General features: G+C 32.2%; 1 protein-coding gene across 3 annotated transcripts in view; it reads left to right on the top strand.

Annotated features, from left to right (window-relative positions):
- Positions 1-15,750, top strand: part of ANKRD13C (ankyrin repeat domain 13C) — a 129,688-nt gene that overhangs the window by 70,204 nt on the left and 43,734 nt on the right. For all 3 annotated transcript variants that reach the window (XM_036890194.2, XM_057500319.1, XM_036890193.2), the window contains 4 exons: positions 2,283-2,368; positions 3,543-3,588; positions 8,150-8,216; positions 12,356-12,500. In XM_036890194.2, the coding sequence (XP_036746089.1) occupies positions 2,283-2,368; positions 3,543-3,588; positions 8,150-8,216; positions 12,356-12,500 (344 nt within the window). The remainder of the gene's footprint in view (positions 1-2,282; positions 2,369-3,542; positions 3,589-8,149; positions 8,217-12,355; positions 12,501-15,750) is intronic.

Raw genomic sequence — 15,750 nt, 5'->3', positions numbered from 1 at the left:
GTAAAATTAGCTGTTTATTGTAGTTCTTCATTTGAGTGTGTGTATGAATTCTATCTAATACCATCGAAATCCTCAATAGCTAATTTTATCTTCATTATTATCAGTGTTAATAAGATTCTTACAGTGTGTGAATACAAATGTTGATCCTCCAAAACATACTACTAATTTTGTATAATTGCGTTCTGGATATTTGTCTCCACTTCCATAAGAAAGTTTGAGTTGATGTTATTTTTTAATGTGAAATCTCATAGAGCAAAAGTCTCTGCATATATTCCTGTGCTATGTATATAGATGTTGTCACTACTTTTTAAATAATGTTTGGTCATGTAAATATAATTTTCTATTATTTACTGAATGCCTTCAATCACTTACCAATAGTTCTAAAGTTGATGAAAAATAAGTGGCTTCTGCTTTTTTATTGAGATAAGCTTTTCTATGTAGGAATTCTTTCCATTCACAGTCTTTCAATTTGAAGGCAAGGTAGAGTGAATAAAGATTTATTAAAGTATTTAAGCCTATAGTGGAAGAAGATTATAAAAAGAATTCTACATTTTGGTATGGCTTTAATATTAAAATGGTATATTAGTGAACATGAAGTTTTGACAAGTTCATATAAAATGAAATCTGTAAAAAACTTTAATGATGATCTAGGCCATTGGTTCTCAGACTATTTGGATTTTGCAGACCAGAAGAAAATTTTATTTGAGGATTGATGTATGGTAGCTTTCTCATTTTTTAGTGTATAAGAAATTCAAAAAAAGATAACTATTTTCTTCTGTGATCGTTTCACTGAAAAAAGACATTTTGAAACCTAGAACAGTAGCAAGAATAATTCTTAAATTGAAAACAGTATATAATTTATAAAGAAAGAAACCCAACTTGGTTTCCAGTTTTTTTGTGTTGTAGTATATCACTGGGAACTTGAACAACTGGGCACTGAAATGTAGCCTTGTATTTGGGAACTACGGATGTAGGCCACAGAGCTAGGGTATAACTGAGACTAGGTCCCATGTTCCCTGGCTTTTAGGTCTCAGCCTCTTCTATTCCAAAATACTGTTAGTGATTTAAACATTACTCTTTGAATTTTGTCTTTTTAAAATACATTGATCTAAATATATCATTTTTCATATTCTCTGGGCTTTTCTTGGTTTGGCCTGTGTGGACAAAATAAATCTGGTCCAAGCTTTCACTACCATCTTATTTCTATTTATCTTTTTTTTGTCTTTCACCCAATGCTTCTGTATTCCATATAAGGTTTTAAGTAGTTTATAAGAATGCATACTAAAAAATAGTAAAGATAATAGTGTTTTTATGTGTATGTACACATATTTATGTATATTAAAAGTAAGTGTGTCAGGATCAGGAGGAAGTCAGCATGTACTGATGTATACCTTTTTTCAATGTACATTTTCCCATCTTATCTTTTACCAGGCTTATTCATTCAAGTCTAATATTTTCCCTTATTTAAATAAATGTTAGAAATTGCTTGGTTTTTGCTAGTTAGTTTTAGACCTTCATTCAAATAGATCAAAATTATATTTACCTAATTACAGGCACAATATGGCAGCAATTTATATTGAGCCTTTACAGTAACTCCATGTAGTAGATTTTACTTTATTCTTAAGAAATGAAAGAAAAGAAACCGAGTAGGGAAATTGAGTTACTTGTCCACATTTACACATAGCTAATAAGTAGAGAAGCCGGTGTCTGCACTGAGGGAATATGTCTAAATCTCAAATTGTGAACTATGAGAAAACACTACAGAGGGATTCAGGTTTTATTAGATGCAGAAATTCTTTTCATAGAATAGGATTCATTTTTGTATGTTTTTATGCTGTGTTGGTGGTGTGTTGAGAGCACAACCTCTAGTGAAAAAAGAACAGATGCACCTGGTAACAATGGTAGATAATTACATTTTTTGAAAAGTAGTATCCAGTGGGATTTTTGAGATCTGTCTTTGAGACCTTTTTTTAGATCACTGTTAAAAGAGGACAATGCATGTTCTAACTGAGATTGGTAATCTTGGTTCAGTCACATAGATTCTTACTGATAATTAAAAACTGGGAAAACTACTGTGAATATAAGTTGATACTGAGGTATCTCTTGTCAATTTTCCTTGGGGATTATAACGGTTTTACTAAACTTATTAACTTTGTCTAATAAGTCAGTGGTATTTTCTAGCATGATGAATTTTTTAATAGTTTTTTTTACTAAGGTATAATTGGCAATTTAGTATGTTGAAATTTATTTTAAATTAAACGTATTTTTTACTCAAACTTTAGTTACAGCTCTTTTAAGGAAGCTTAAGCAGCAATCCAGGGAAAGTGTTGAAGAAAAACGACCTCGATTATTAAAAGCCCTGAAAGAGGTAGGCTATATTTCTTTGTCAGTTGCACCTAAAAAGTAACTGTAAGTGTTCATTTAAGCATTTTTAATGTAGTCTAATCTCTCACTGATAATTAAGGGTCAAGAAATGGTAAAACTCCTGCTCAAATTAAGCAATAATGACATATCAAAATACTCTTATTTGTAATGTATAGAAAGCATAATTTATTTTGAATTAGCAAGGCAGATAAAGAAATATTGCATTCAGCAAAGTAGTTCAGAACTCTAAGAAAAAAGTAAGGTAAGTCATTATGGCAGTAATTTTCCTTTCAATTTTGGATTAGAAGATCTCTAAGAGCTAAAGCTACTACTGCTGGCAGGAGCCACATTTTCTTTCTATAACCAACTCTTTGTATTACCTTGTGATGGTAAGAGCTGGGTGTGCTGGCACAAAAGGGGAGAGAGGTTTGTTTTCTGTTTTTCCATTCTTCTGTAATTTTGATACCTGAAAGAATTGTAGGAAAAAGATAGACCTATCATGATGACTATCTTCTCTTAGGTATGCTTAAAAAAAAAAAAATCTTGAGATAAATTTTTTTTTAGAATATTTGATCATAATAGTTCCCTGAATAGTTATAATCTTTGATGTTCAGTTTCTAATTCCTGAAATACAAATTTTCTCTATACATGTCATATGATGACATTTCAGATTTATAAGTAAACTTGTTATCACTTTACAGAAAAAAATTTTTTTTTTTTTTTTATAGAAAGTGTTATCACAGTGGGTCATTTTGTTAGACTGACTAGTATGGTATGAGAGTACACCAATAATCATTTTAGGAGTCATGTTTTATAACATTTTAAAGTTATTAACTTTTTATAGTAATACTATTTTGATTATGCTGAGAATTGCAGTATGCAAATTAAATGCCTGTCAGTATCAGATAGGTGCCTATGTGATTAAAATGTTCTTGTAAAATCTACAGTGGTCCATATTTTCCTTTGTAGACAAGTTTAGTTAGTAATGTATGCTATTACAATATTTCATTTTAAGTAATAACCATATTTTTTGTTCTTTCTCCAACTCTAAATATCAAAATTGTTTCTTGTTCTATAGGCCTTTAATGATAACAGATTTTTTTAAAGCCAAATATTAAGTAGACATAACAGTTATTAACTAAGGTGCATTCAGTAATTATTCATATTTCATTTTTCAGCTAGGTGACTTTTATCTAGAACTTCACTGGGATTTTCAAAGCTGGGGTAAGAGTGTGCTGTGTTTTACTATAAAATATGTATGCATGCATAAATAATGAGTGCAAAAATAAATATATAGAAATGTTAACGCAACAAATTTGATACTTGCTCTAAGGAAAATTAAGTAATTTTCATTACTTTGACTATAATGGTTATAAAGCTCTGTAGTAATACTTAATTATCCCAACCTGATTAGTAACTTTGATAATTCTTATTTTTAAGATTGAAAATTGCCCTATTTTTTTAAGGAAAATACAAGTTTGTATATTACAATAACTTAATATAAGGAATTTTCAGAGGGAAGAGAAAATAATGATGAGATTATTAGATTACTAAACTTAAAGAAGTTCAAAATATAATTCTTAGACCCTTGAATGTGAAAAATTTGGTTAACATTATTTGGTTTTGTATATTTTATCATCTTTGCAGTTATTTTTGCCACTTTCATTGCATACTTTATAGCCACTGTCTTAATATACTGTTTCGTTGTACACTGTTCCAATTACTTTTGAAAGACCTTAATTCCTAAATATTTTGCAATCATTTATTGATTTACCTTGACAAAGTAAGTTTCTCTCCTCCCTATTTTAAACATGAGTCCTCTTAAGGAGATAACCTTCAGGTCCAGATAGGAAGTTTGATCCTAGGGACATCTACTGAGTAACTAAACACTACCAAAAGAACTAAATTCTGTTCTGTTTTGTTTTTTAAAGATTTTTGTAATTTCCATATAGGTGTTTGGATATAAAGAACCTTACATGTGTTTTTAAAGCATCTGAATTAATTTTTGTGATGTAAAGATATTTGAATGCTTGGTGACATTTACTCCCTAAATCATAGAAATAAATTATAAAATAATCATAAAAATAAATCGGATACTGACTATAGAAACCACTGTTAATGTTCCCTGTGGATACTTTCGCGCCCCTCCCAATGTTTACGAATGTGTGTGTATATACACACAAATACATTACATATGAGAATATGTATCCTCACATTAGTGTTTTTAATGGGGTCATACTATTATATCATTATATAATTTCTCATTTTTATTCAATATATCATAGACATCTTACCATATTAAATCATGAAGAAGTATTTTAATAGCTGCAAAATACTGTACAGCATGGATGATTAAGACTTCCCTAGTATTTTTAATCTCCAAATGTAAATTTTTAATCCCTAAATGTAATCAGTTCTAGAATTCTAGCTCATAAGGCTAGTTTTGGCCCATCAAAATCACACATGATTTCATTACTCTGATAGGCCTCCCTTGCCTTTATGCCTCATATATCATTCAGAAGCCCCCGTTTCCTAGAACATCAAGAGAAAGAAAGGTTTGTAATTGTTTTTATAATAAAAGAGCTGCAAATCATACTGGTCTAAAGCCTGAATACTATTTTTTCCATCTGAAGAAACTCCAGTCCTACTTGATTATCCTAAACTGAGGTTGTCCCTTGATTATGTTGGCTCTTTAACTGACTCTGTTAGTAATTGTTAGGAGTTTGAATTCTAAAAATAATCAACTTATCTTGCTGAGAAAAGTGTTTCAAAGTATTTTTAAAGTGAATTTTCAGCCATATAAAGAAATAGAAATGGATATAATCACTCCTGAAACTGGCCATATATCTAAAATTATAAACATATTATAAACGTTGCATAATCAAATTCATGATGCAACCACTGAGGTACTGTTAAAAGTAACTGCTTTTTTGAAAACTTGACTTTGATGCAAAGAAGTAGGAACATCTGTTTCATTGTTGATAAAGGATTTGCACCCGCTTGATGGTTGGTTGTCATAGTAATTCTAAAGACCAAACTCATTGGCTAGATTTAGTTTAGATATGTTGGATTAAAAAACACTGGATAATCCCTATTGTTAGATTCAATTATCAAGCTTTTTTCTAGAGTTTAGGTATGTTTCTTACCCCTGTCAAAACCCTGCATATTAAACAAACAAACAAACAAACAAACAAACAAACAAACAAAGGCAATGTAGAAATAAGGGAAAGCTAAAAATTATTGAGATCTACAGTTAAGTTTAATTTAGGGGTAGTGAAACAATGAGATAGCACCTTACATCAGTCAGAATGGCTAAAATAAAATAAATAAGAAATATGTGTTGGCTAGGTTGTGGAGAAAAGGGAACCCTCATATACTGTTGGTGGGGATATAAATTGGTGCAGCCACTATGGAAAACAGTATGGAAGCTTCTCAAAAAACTAAAAATTGAAATACCATACAACCCAGAAACTCCACTTATGGTAATTTACCCAAAGAAACAAAATCACTAATATGAAAAGATACATGCTCTGCTGTGTTAATCACAGCGTTATTTACAATAGCCAAGATGTGGAAGCAACCTAAGTGTCCACTGATAGATCAATGGAAAACAGTGGTGTGGTACGTATATGCAATGGAATAATACTCAGCCATTAAAAAAGAATGGGCTCTTGCCATTTGTGACAACATAGATGGACCTAGAGGTATTATGCTAAGTGAAAGAAGTCAGTCAGAAAAAAGACAAATACTATATGATTCACTTATATGTGGAATCTAGATATCAAAACAAACAAAACAAACATTTTCTTGATTTTTTAAAGTGTTTTAGTGTGGATACATACTTTTGAAGGAAGCTGTTTATGTACTGTAAAGTATTAATTCAGTATCATAATCACAACTTCAAATTTAGCATTGTGCATAGCATATTTCTACAGAAAAATTAGTAGCTTTAAAAAGTTTTTTTCATAATCTGCAGAGCATCTATTCTGTATTTGGGGATGTTATTTGCATACTATAGACAGAAAACGTTATGCTTAGAAACTCTTCTTAAAATGAGGGAGTAAGTGATAGCAAAACCAAAATTAAAATTTAGAGACTTTGTTTTTCAGTTTAGTGTATTATGCTACCTTTGGAATGCTGTGTTTGACTGTCAGATTATGCTTATAAATATATGTATATATTTATATATAGAGAGAGATAGTATCTTAATTGTTCAGTTTATGTGAGGAGGTAAAAGTCATTACAGAATTGGGACAATGCAAATTGCTGTGTTTTTGGAATTCATTAAAATCTAACAAATCGTTTTTATTTGATGGTATTTCTTTGTTCATTTTTTTTTAGCTTTTGCTTCTCAATCCTCAGGCTTCTTATTTTTTCTCAGCATTCCCTTGTTTTCTGATTTTTGCTAAAAAGATATTGGTACATGATTCTAAATTTCATGTTTGTAGGTTCCCATACTACCTCCAAATTTATAATAAATTAGTTAATTTATTAAATTAGAGTGCTGTCTTCCAGGTGTCTTTGTCTTGATACACCGAATATTTAAGGACAAGGAAACTGGATCACAGTTAATAGGTATAAAAAAGAGCTTTGATCATTTACATAGATTTATGCTATTATTGCTCTTCTCAACTTCTGTTGTTCCATGTAAGGAAAAATTTTATCAGAAGATGATTTTTTATATTCTTTGGCTAGAGTAACTTAGTTTATATTCCCCTTGGGCATTAAACTTTTCTTATTTTGTACAGTTTAGTATTTAGGAAACTTTCAATGCTGGAAATACATTTTTAATTATATTTATTCTAATTTTGGATTAAATATATTCTAAGTATTAAAAAATACATTGATATTTTGGCAGTATCTTTAATGTTAATTAGAAAATATTGATGCTTTTGAAATGGCTAACTAAAAAACTAGAATTTAACTTTTTCTAAAGTCTTTGTTTCTTTCTAACCCAGGTTGATGTGTTACCCACTTTTAAAACACTAAGTTTGTAAAATACACATTCAATATATTTTTCACATATACACACTCAATATAACAGGTACATTTGATATGATCTTGATTTCAATAATTTTGAGCTTCACTTTTTTTTTTGAATGTGGTAGTTTATTATAGTCTGCTATGTAGATTCATTCATCCATAGAATAACTGTTAGTTCCTACAATATGGCAGAAAATAAATAATAAAGAACTATCTGAATATAGCTTGCAAAGTGAATATGAGCAACATTGGAATGCAGAAATCTGAGGTAAATAGTATGATTCCATTGTATGGGTTTTGAACCTGAGGTACAGTAACCAAGGCCACATATTCGGGATTCAAACTCAAATTTGTCTTGCTGTAAAAATGTCTGTTTTTCTTATGCACATTACTTCCTGCTGTTTAATCAAATTATATTTAAAGGATCAGATAGTATCTAGGTCCATCTCATTACCCATTCAAGAGGGTTTGGTTATCATTTAGCATTTTTTCTCATCTATAATAATATCCTGCAATATGTACCCAAGAATAGCATTATACGGACTTTGCTACTCACATATGTGTTGTGGGTAGATGTGTGGGGAATGTGGTGAACTATACAGCAAGTAGAATCAAATAGTAGATAGTCTGAAGTTGCTCAAAATTATATATTTTTTAAGTTAAATATAAAAATACTGTTTTAAAGGAAATTATCACAATTTTAGTGAATTTGTGAAATGTTATATCACTCTTTTAATTAAAAATACTTCAATGTCTCAGAACTTTAGGTGGTTTTTTTAATCTTTTCTCTTTGAAAATACAGTGCCTTTACTTTCCCGAATTCTGCCTTCTGATGCATGTAAAATTTACAAACAAGGTATCAATATCAGGTAAGGTGATTTTATTTAATTTTTTTTTAACAGAAAATTGATATTTAGAAGAAGCTTTTCTTTCTGAGGTAATAGCTTACATTTGGATGTAGAATTTTATAACTTATAGCTTACATTTGGGCATCGTATTTTATAACTTAAACATGCTGTAGTATATTCATAATAATTTGTCTCATTTGAGACATACTACAGATAAAAAACCAAAGGTGTAAAATCTTAACTAAAACAGAGGTATTATTCAACTGTAGACTATCTAGAAGGCAAACAGAATGAAGATCATGATATACTACTAAGAATTAAGATGGCCATCTCCCTGATCCTAATTTTAGGGAACAGGGACACATAAGGAATACAACCCTTATCCTTTTATCTCCATCCCTCTCTTACCCTTCTGTCTCCTGGCTAATCCTCCATGCATCTATCCATTCATCTGTTCAGTCCTCTCTCCATTCTAGTGAACACTTCAAGATAAATGTTAATTTTCTTCTGTTCCCTTTTAAAATGGGAACAAATATTTGGGTCTGATGGGAAATCTGTTTTATTCATTTCAGAATTGAACTTTCATTGTTCTTTGTATTGTTAGCTTTATATTAACATAGGTATATTTATAAAATACATATATGTAATTAGATATGACTGACTATGCCAATCTTTGTATAGATACACATTTATTAGTTTATTTTTAAATTATATATGTATGTGTATATATGTATTATGTATATATGTGTGGGGGTGTCTAGAACTGAAAATATCTTGAAAGATTATCTCATATAAACTCTTCATTTTATAGATAACAAAGTTCAGAGAGGTGAAGTGATTTTTATAGGAGTATATTGCAAATTGATGGCTGAGCCCGGATCTCTGACTTTCTGTCATTTCACACTGTGTCACAGAGCAGACATTTTTAAAAATCAACTCTTTATGAGATTTGTTATGCAATATGTTGAATTATAGTGAAGAGATAATCTTTAGTTGGAACTAAGTTCTAGGGTAATTATTCTCAAGCAGTAGAATTTGATTAAGGTAGAAGTTTCTTGGATTTTGTTTTTAAAAAATAACCTGTTCAGTTGTTTCTAATTATGAAAGTGCTCATGCCCATTAAATGCATCGTCAGTATAGAAACCTTTGAAAATACAGAAAAATGTAGAAGAAAAACTAGGAAAGGTTTGATAATGTAGATTTAATTCCATAGCCTATTGTTAGTATTATATTTTGGCCTCATCAAAAAATTATTCATGAATTTAAAAATATTTTAATATGGGTGCCTGCCAAAGGCAGTAGGTAATTAGGGAGAGTAGTATTATCATCCATCTACTGCTTTAAAAAAAGGTTAGTTTTAGTTCTGTTTCATTCTTAGATTTAAGAAAAAAAAGGACCTTCATTCTTTGAAAAGATATTTTCACATTTATATGACTTTTAAAAGTAAAGTATGATGCATGTTACATAGTAAACATAGGTAATAAAATCAGAAAATGGTTGAAATAGAGTCATGAGAATATGAACCTGAGGGAGAGTAATTGTGTCCGAGAATATAGGTTGAGGGGAAGCTACTGTAGTTTAGCAAGACACTCAAACGTGAGGCTTACACGCTGCTGAAGATGAAGGAGAAATGTGATTAGGTTCTAAAGCTCTCGTTACTAAACAGTGCTTACTGGATTAATGGAGAGGTTGGTTTTTAGGATGTATGGCAAAGGTTTTTGCATGATGACAAGAATCTAAAGAAAAAATTAACATTAAATAAATACTCTGAAATTTGAATGTCATGAGATGATTAGTTCTTTTTTAAAGCATCACTCAAATGAAGCTAAATTTTAAAGAAATCTTTAAACTTTACCTTTATCTCATGGCAGCCATGTGATCCTTTAAAATATCTTCTCTGGAATCAAGGAGAAATTAATACTTTAGTAAAAATAGAAAAGTGTGAGCAACTTTATTGTTGAGAATCCTAACAAATATTTTCACTATTGATAGTTAAAAGGTAATGGGTAACTACTGACTGAAATGATCATTGCAAACTTTGCTTCATTTCAGGCTCTTCCTGTCTTAAGACAGGCTGTTTCTTTTTCAGGATTACTTGGCAGTTTTCAAGCTTTTATCTCAAAATGAACATTTACTATTCAAATTATGCATTTGTATAAAGAATTTTTTGTTCTTCATGGCTAATTACATGGCAAAAATTGAGAGTTATTTAGGCTTGTAGGCTTAACTCCAAGGACTAGTTAATACATTTAAAATACCATCATGATAAATTACATCATTATAAGTCATGTGTGATGTAGCTTACTAGGCCATATAATATGTCAGGGATATTAAAGAAGATGTATTAGATAGTCTTTCACTTGCAAATTATAAAAAACATGAAATAGAAATTGACTGATTTTAGGTGCAACTAGATCTAAGGACTCAAATGTCACAATGTCAGTTTGTCCTTGTGTCTCTGTGTTTGTCTCTTTGTGCATCTCTTCCCTCACTATGCCCAGCCCCACCCCTTGCAAACCACTACCACTCTCATTCAGGATGGGCAAGAAGAAAATGGAGGCAGAAGACTTCTGGTCCATTTCTTTTCTGTGGGTTTTAGAGTTCCCCAGTGGCTTAAGTTCAAAGTCCAACTAGGCCCCTTATGTGAAATTATTTGCTCCTTTCTGACACTATCAGTAGCCCTGTATCTTATATAGGTGGGGCCCTGTATAAGCCTTCTTTGAACCCTGGCCTTATTTTCTCTTGTGCCACATGTACAAGGGACAATGATGTGTTCATGGTTCAGGTATTTGTAGTACAGTAGCAGGCTGCTAGAAGCAGAGCAGGAGCTAGAATTCATCCATAAAGCAGCAGGCAGGATTCACCCCTGCAGGACGGGTGGGTTTTTTTTAGGGTTTCTTGATTTCATCTGAAAGGTGTGTATATTTTAATACGGCTCAGAAAAGAGCCTCACGTACATAGGGTAACGTTCATCCCTGTTGTCCTTCATAAAATTAATAGTATCACCTTCGGTTTTAAAGTTACTAGTTTTGGTGATAAACTATATATAACTCCAGTTATTCTTCTGATGCAGCATGTGAGACATATTTCTCAGCTTTTTCTGTGTAAGGAAACAAAGAATGCCCACTCAACTTTGCCTACTTGGGATGAGAGCTGAAAAACCTACAAAGCAATGAATTCTTATTGTTGCTTTAGAAATTCAATATCCAGGATGTGATCAGCATTCTTAAGAGCTGTGTCAACCCATTTTTTAGTTTAAGGACCCTGTTTTGAATGGCTAGTCAGAGAGATCCTGATGTGGTGATCGCCAAAGCCTTGTACTTTCAAGCACTTCAGAGTATTTGTGAACTTTTCCATTCAGGTATTCTCTCTAGTTTCAGCAGTAGTGATTTTGAAATTTATTTGAGACAAACCCATTGGGTTAGAATGTGTCAGGTCTTGATTACCATACAGCACAATAAACACTCAAGTGTGTTAATCCATGAATATTTGGTTTAGGAATAATCCATATGGTTTGCAGGCTGTGGAGATGTTGGAAGAGAATGCTAATCTGAATCTGGCAAGTCAAACAGAAAGGCCAAGAATTTGGAGTAAATTAAATGCTTCATCAAGCTGAAGAATAAAGAAAGGTTTGGTACAGATGGTTAGGCGCATGGCGCAGACACAGAATAAAGGGACAAGAATGTGGACACAAGTCCTTATTCCAATAATGTGATCCGTCCATTGCCATACCCCTCTTATACACTCTACTGAGCTTGCAGTATGGTCTTAAAGGGATCAAAGAATGTTAGACAAGTCTGCTTTCCTTTAATGTGCTTCTTAGTTGAAGTAACTTTTATGGAGCTGCCTATGGTAAGGTAAGTTGTAGGGAACAATGGTATAGTTAGGAAAAAACTTGACCAATGGGCAAACAGTCTTTTTCTTGCTGGATTAATGAAATATATATTCAGAAAAATGAAATAACAGATAAAATGGAATATATATTTAGATATTCTTGATGTTTTTTTAATATTTAAAATTCAGCTTTTGCCATAAATTTGACAGAAATATGGTAATTAACATCTTGGTTTCAGTTTAGAAGGAACAAAGATCATGTAATTATTATGGGGTTTTATCAAAAGTTTATTTGTCAGAATTTCTGATCTACCTGTCTTTCACAGGCTTGACACTACTCTCATAGACTTTACTGACATGAAGTGCCAACGAGGGGATTTAAGCTTCATTTTCAATGGGGATGCAGCACCCTCTGAATCTTTTGTAGTATTAGACAATGAGCAAAAAGTTTATCAGCGAATACACCATGAGGTGAGCATGTTGTTTTATCAGTATTCCTTTAAATGGTTTTAAAAAAATGTCTATGTATGCAACCAAGCCTCAGTGTAATTGTTTTAAAAGACATAAGGCATAGAGATGGTTTATTTCCAAAGCTTTCAATTCCATACTATTAGCTTTTTTTAAAGAAAAATTTCTCATCTGGTCTCCATCTTGACTAAACCATTGAGTCTGTTTTTTTCATAACTTGTGATGATCTCCTAGTTAAATGAAGCCCAGCTACTCTTAGTTTTTATTCATAATTCTCATTTGTTGAACCTATCTTTGTCTTAGCTTCTCCTATGTTACGGACTTCTTTATCTCTAATATGAACACCTCTTTTGGCTCTCTGTACCCTTACTTTTCCTAATTAGTTGGTTACCTTTCTTTTATATCTTTTCTCTCTTAGAGTACAGAATTATCTTCCTTTTGTCATGTATCTCCATGCTGGTATTGCTTCCACATCTACTGTTGAAAACCCATATGCACCACTACCTTTATCCTTTGTTCCCTGAATGACACTTTTTCCTGCTCTAAACCAAAGGAAAAGCTTTCCCAGTATCTGCATATTATTGATAGACCTAAAGATGTTTTAAGTCAATATTTTGTTTTGTCTCTGTGTGTTTTTATTTTGTTGTTATTTTTCATCACTTTGTTTCCCCACATTGTCATTCCCCAGCTCCTTCCTCAACATCTCTTAGGTTAGATCTTCCTATTGCCATGTCAATTGATGAGACCTTAGTTACCTTGTATATGTACTACTGAAATAGTTTCCTAACTGGCACTGAGCAATGAAGATTTACATTGGAAAGCGAGAACAAAAAACAGTAGTCTTTGTGTTAGGAAACTTGATGAGTAAAGTCAGGGAGGTGGGAATAACAATAGACTGTTCAGGAAACAGAGAAGAGACACATCTGCCTGCAGTGAAGGTTTTTCTTGTTGAAAGTGGGGATATCGTTATGGAGGGCCTTAAAAGCCAGATAAGGTAACTTAGAATCTGCTGTAGTTGACAACAGAGTCACTGATTCTTAAACAAGGTATAGATAGTATCCAAAAGTAATTTAAGTGAATTGATCTTACATATTTCTTTCACTTTCCCTCCTCCTCTGCTTTCCTTCCTTATTTACCAAGTCCTAATAAATGCTATGTGCTATGGATAGTCATGGGTGTATTAGTAGTGTTTGTCAGTTACTATCCGGTATTAAGCATTAATTGCTAACATTGTTTAGGTGCTTTACAACTCTTCTCATTAACCTGTCAAAGTAAATAGTTTTATTATCTGTATTTACAGATGAGAAAACTGAGGCTTATATATGTTAAATGAAATCACCAAGATCACACATCTACAAGGTGGATTAGAAAAGGGAAAGATTGGAGGCAGGGAAATGATGTGAGAAGTTTTTATAGTTATACAGTTGAGAAGTGTTGAGAATCTTGATTGGGAGGGTATAATGAATAATATAGAAAGAGAAATTATGACTTACATTTCCAAGAATGAAATAACAGCACTTGCTGATAGGTTGAGTGTAATGAATGAACAACTGGAAAGGTTTAGGGTGAGTGTAGTGCTTCTATCTTGAAGAATAGAATGATGGTAGTATCACTGTTAGAATTGGGATATTTGGAAAAGGAAATGAGGTTTGTGGTTTTAGAAGATGTTCATGTCCATTGCTAAAATCAGTGTACTTATTTCAGCTCTCTATTAGACTTCTCTGAAGTACTTGCTATTCTTGGTAATTCAGTTCTTAAAAATCTTCTTTTCCTTGTGATTTGACCTTGTCTATTACTCTTTCTCCCTCTCTCCTTCTTATTCTTTGCTGGTTCCTTTTACCCTATTTGCTTCTTGAATATTGGTATGCCCTTAATGTGGTTCTCATTTTTATGAACTGTCAGAATAATCTCTTCTATTCCCACAACTGTAACTACTTCCTATAGATTGATGATTTGAGTATATATTTGTATCCAGATTGATCTTCTGAATGGAGATTTAATGCCTAATGGATACCATGTATGTCTCCCAGGTACCTCAAAATTCAGCTTGTATTAAACTAAAGCCATTTTTTCCTCTTTACACCTGCCCTGTCTTCACTTTCCTTCTTTTGGTGAATGATATCCTTCTTTATTCAGCCAGAAAACTGGGAGTTATTTTTGATATCTTTTTTTTTGTATTCTATGTTGCCTAATTAGAGAACATGTGTGTTCCTTTCTGCCTCCCTAGTGTCTCATCCCTTTTTTATTCATACAATTGCTGCCATAATTTAGAATTCATTATTTCTCTAACTGGACTGTTGCAAAAGTCTCATAAATCATCTTCCTGGCCTCCTCCTTTTCTGCTTCTATATTATCCTACATATTGGAGAGAGATTGAACATTGAAAACAAATTCATGAAACCTGCCTTCCTTAAAGACACTTAAAAATATCCCTGTTGCCTAAAGAATGACATCCAAATTCCTTATCATGGCACAGCTCCTTCTGTAACCTGGCTTTTGCTCCAGCCTTTTCTGACCTTGCTATCTTAGATACTCTTATACTGAGCTATTTATGGTTTTTCAGATATGCCAAGCTATTTAGCACTTCATTTCTTTGTTCATGTTATTTACATTTCTTGGAATGCCCTTCCTGCAACCTCACACCTATGGGGCACCTACTGTGACTTCCTTCCTTGCCAGGTGACTGTTGTTTTCTTTATGCTTCCCGCTAAATCTGGTGCTGTAGAGCTTCTAATGCTCTATTTGTTTACATGACTTTCTTCTGTTGGGCTAATCTCCTCAAGGGTATGGGGCTCTTTAGTTGTATTCTTTCGTACCTAACACAGTGACAATGCAGTTTAGGCCAGAGTTTTGCAAACTCTTTCTATAAAGGGAGAGAGGGTAAATATTTTTGATGATTATATATATTTGTAGGCCATATGGTCTCTGTCACAACTATTCAACTCTGCTATTATTGGCATAAGGGCATCCATAGACAATATGCAATAAGTAAATGAATGAGTATGGCTATGTTCCAATAACATTTTATTTATAAAAATAGGTGGACTGGATTTGATTTGCTGGCCTTATTAGTTTGCTGGCCTTTAGTCTAGATTCTCAGGTATTTATTAAATAATTTGATCTCTTACATATAAATAAGAACAAAATAGCTAACTAGGCAGCGGATGAATTAGAAATACGGTACTGAAAAAGAAGCCAGAGACTAAGGCCAGTAGTTTAAGTGCTAGCTCATGTTATAATCCAGGAAAGCACC

This window comes from Manis pentadactyla, chromosome 4 (assembly GCF_030020395.1).
Source record: "Manis pentadactyla isolate mManPen7 chromosome 4, mManPen7.hap1, whole genome shotgun sequence".
Taxonomy (NCBI): Eukaryota; Metazoa; Chordata; class Mammalia; order Pholidota; family Manidae; genus Manis; species Manis pentadactyla.
Note: the sequence above shows the minus strand (reverse complement) of the source record. Positions and strands in the feature narration are given on the sequence as shown.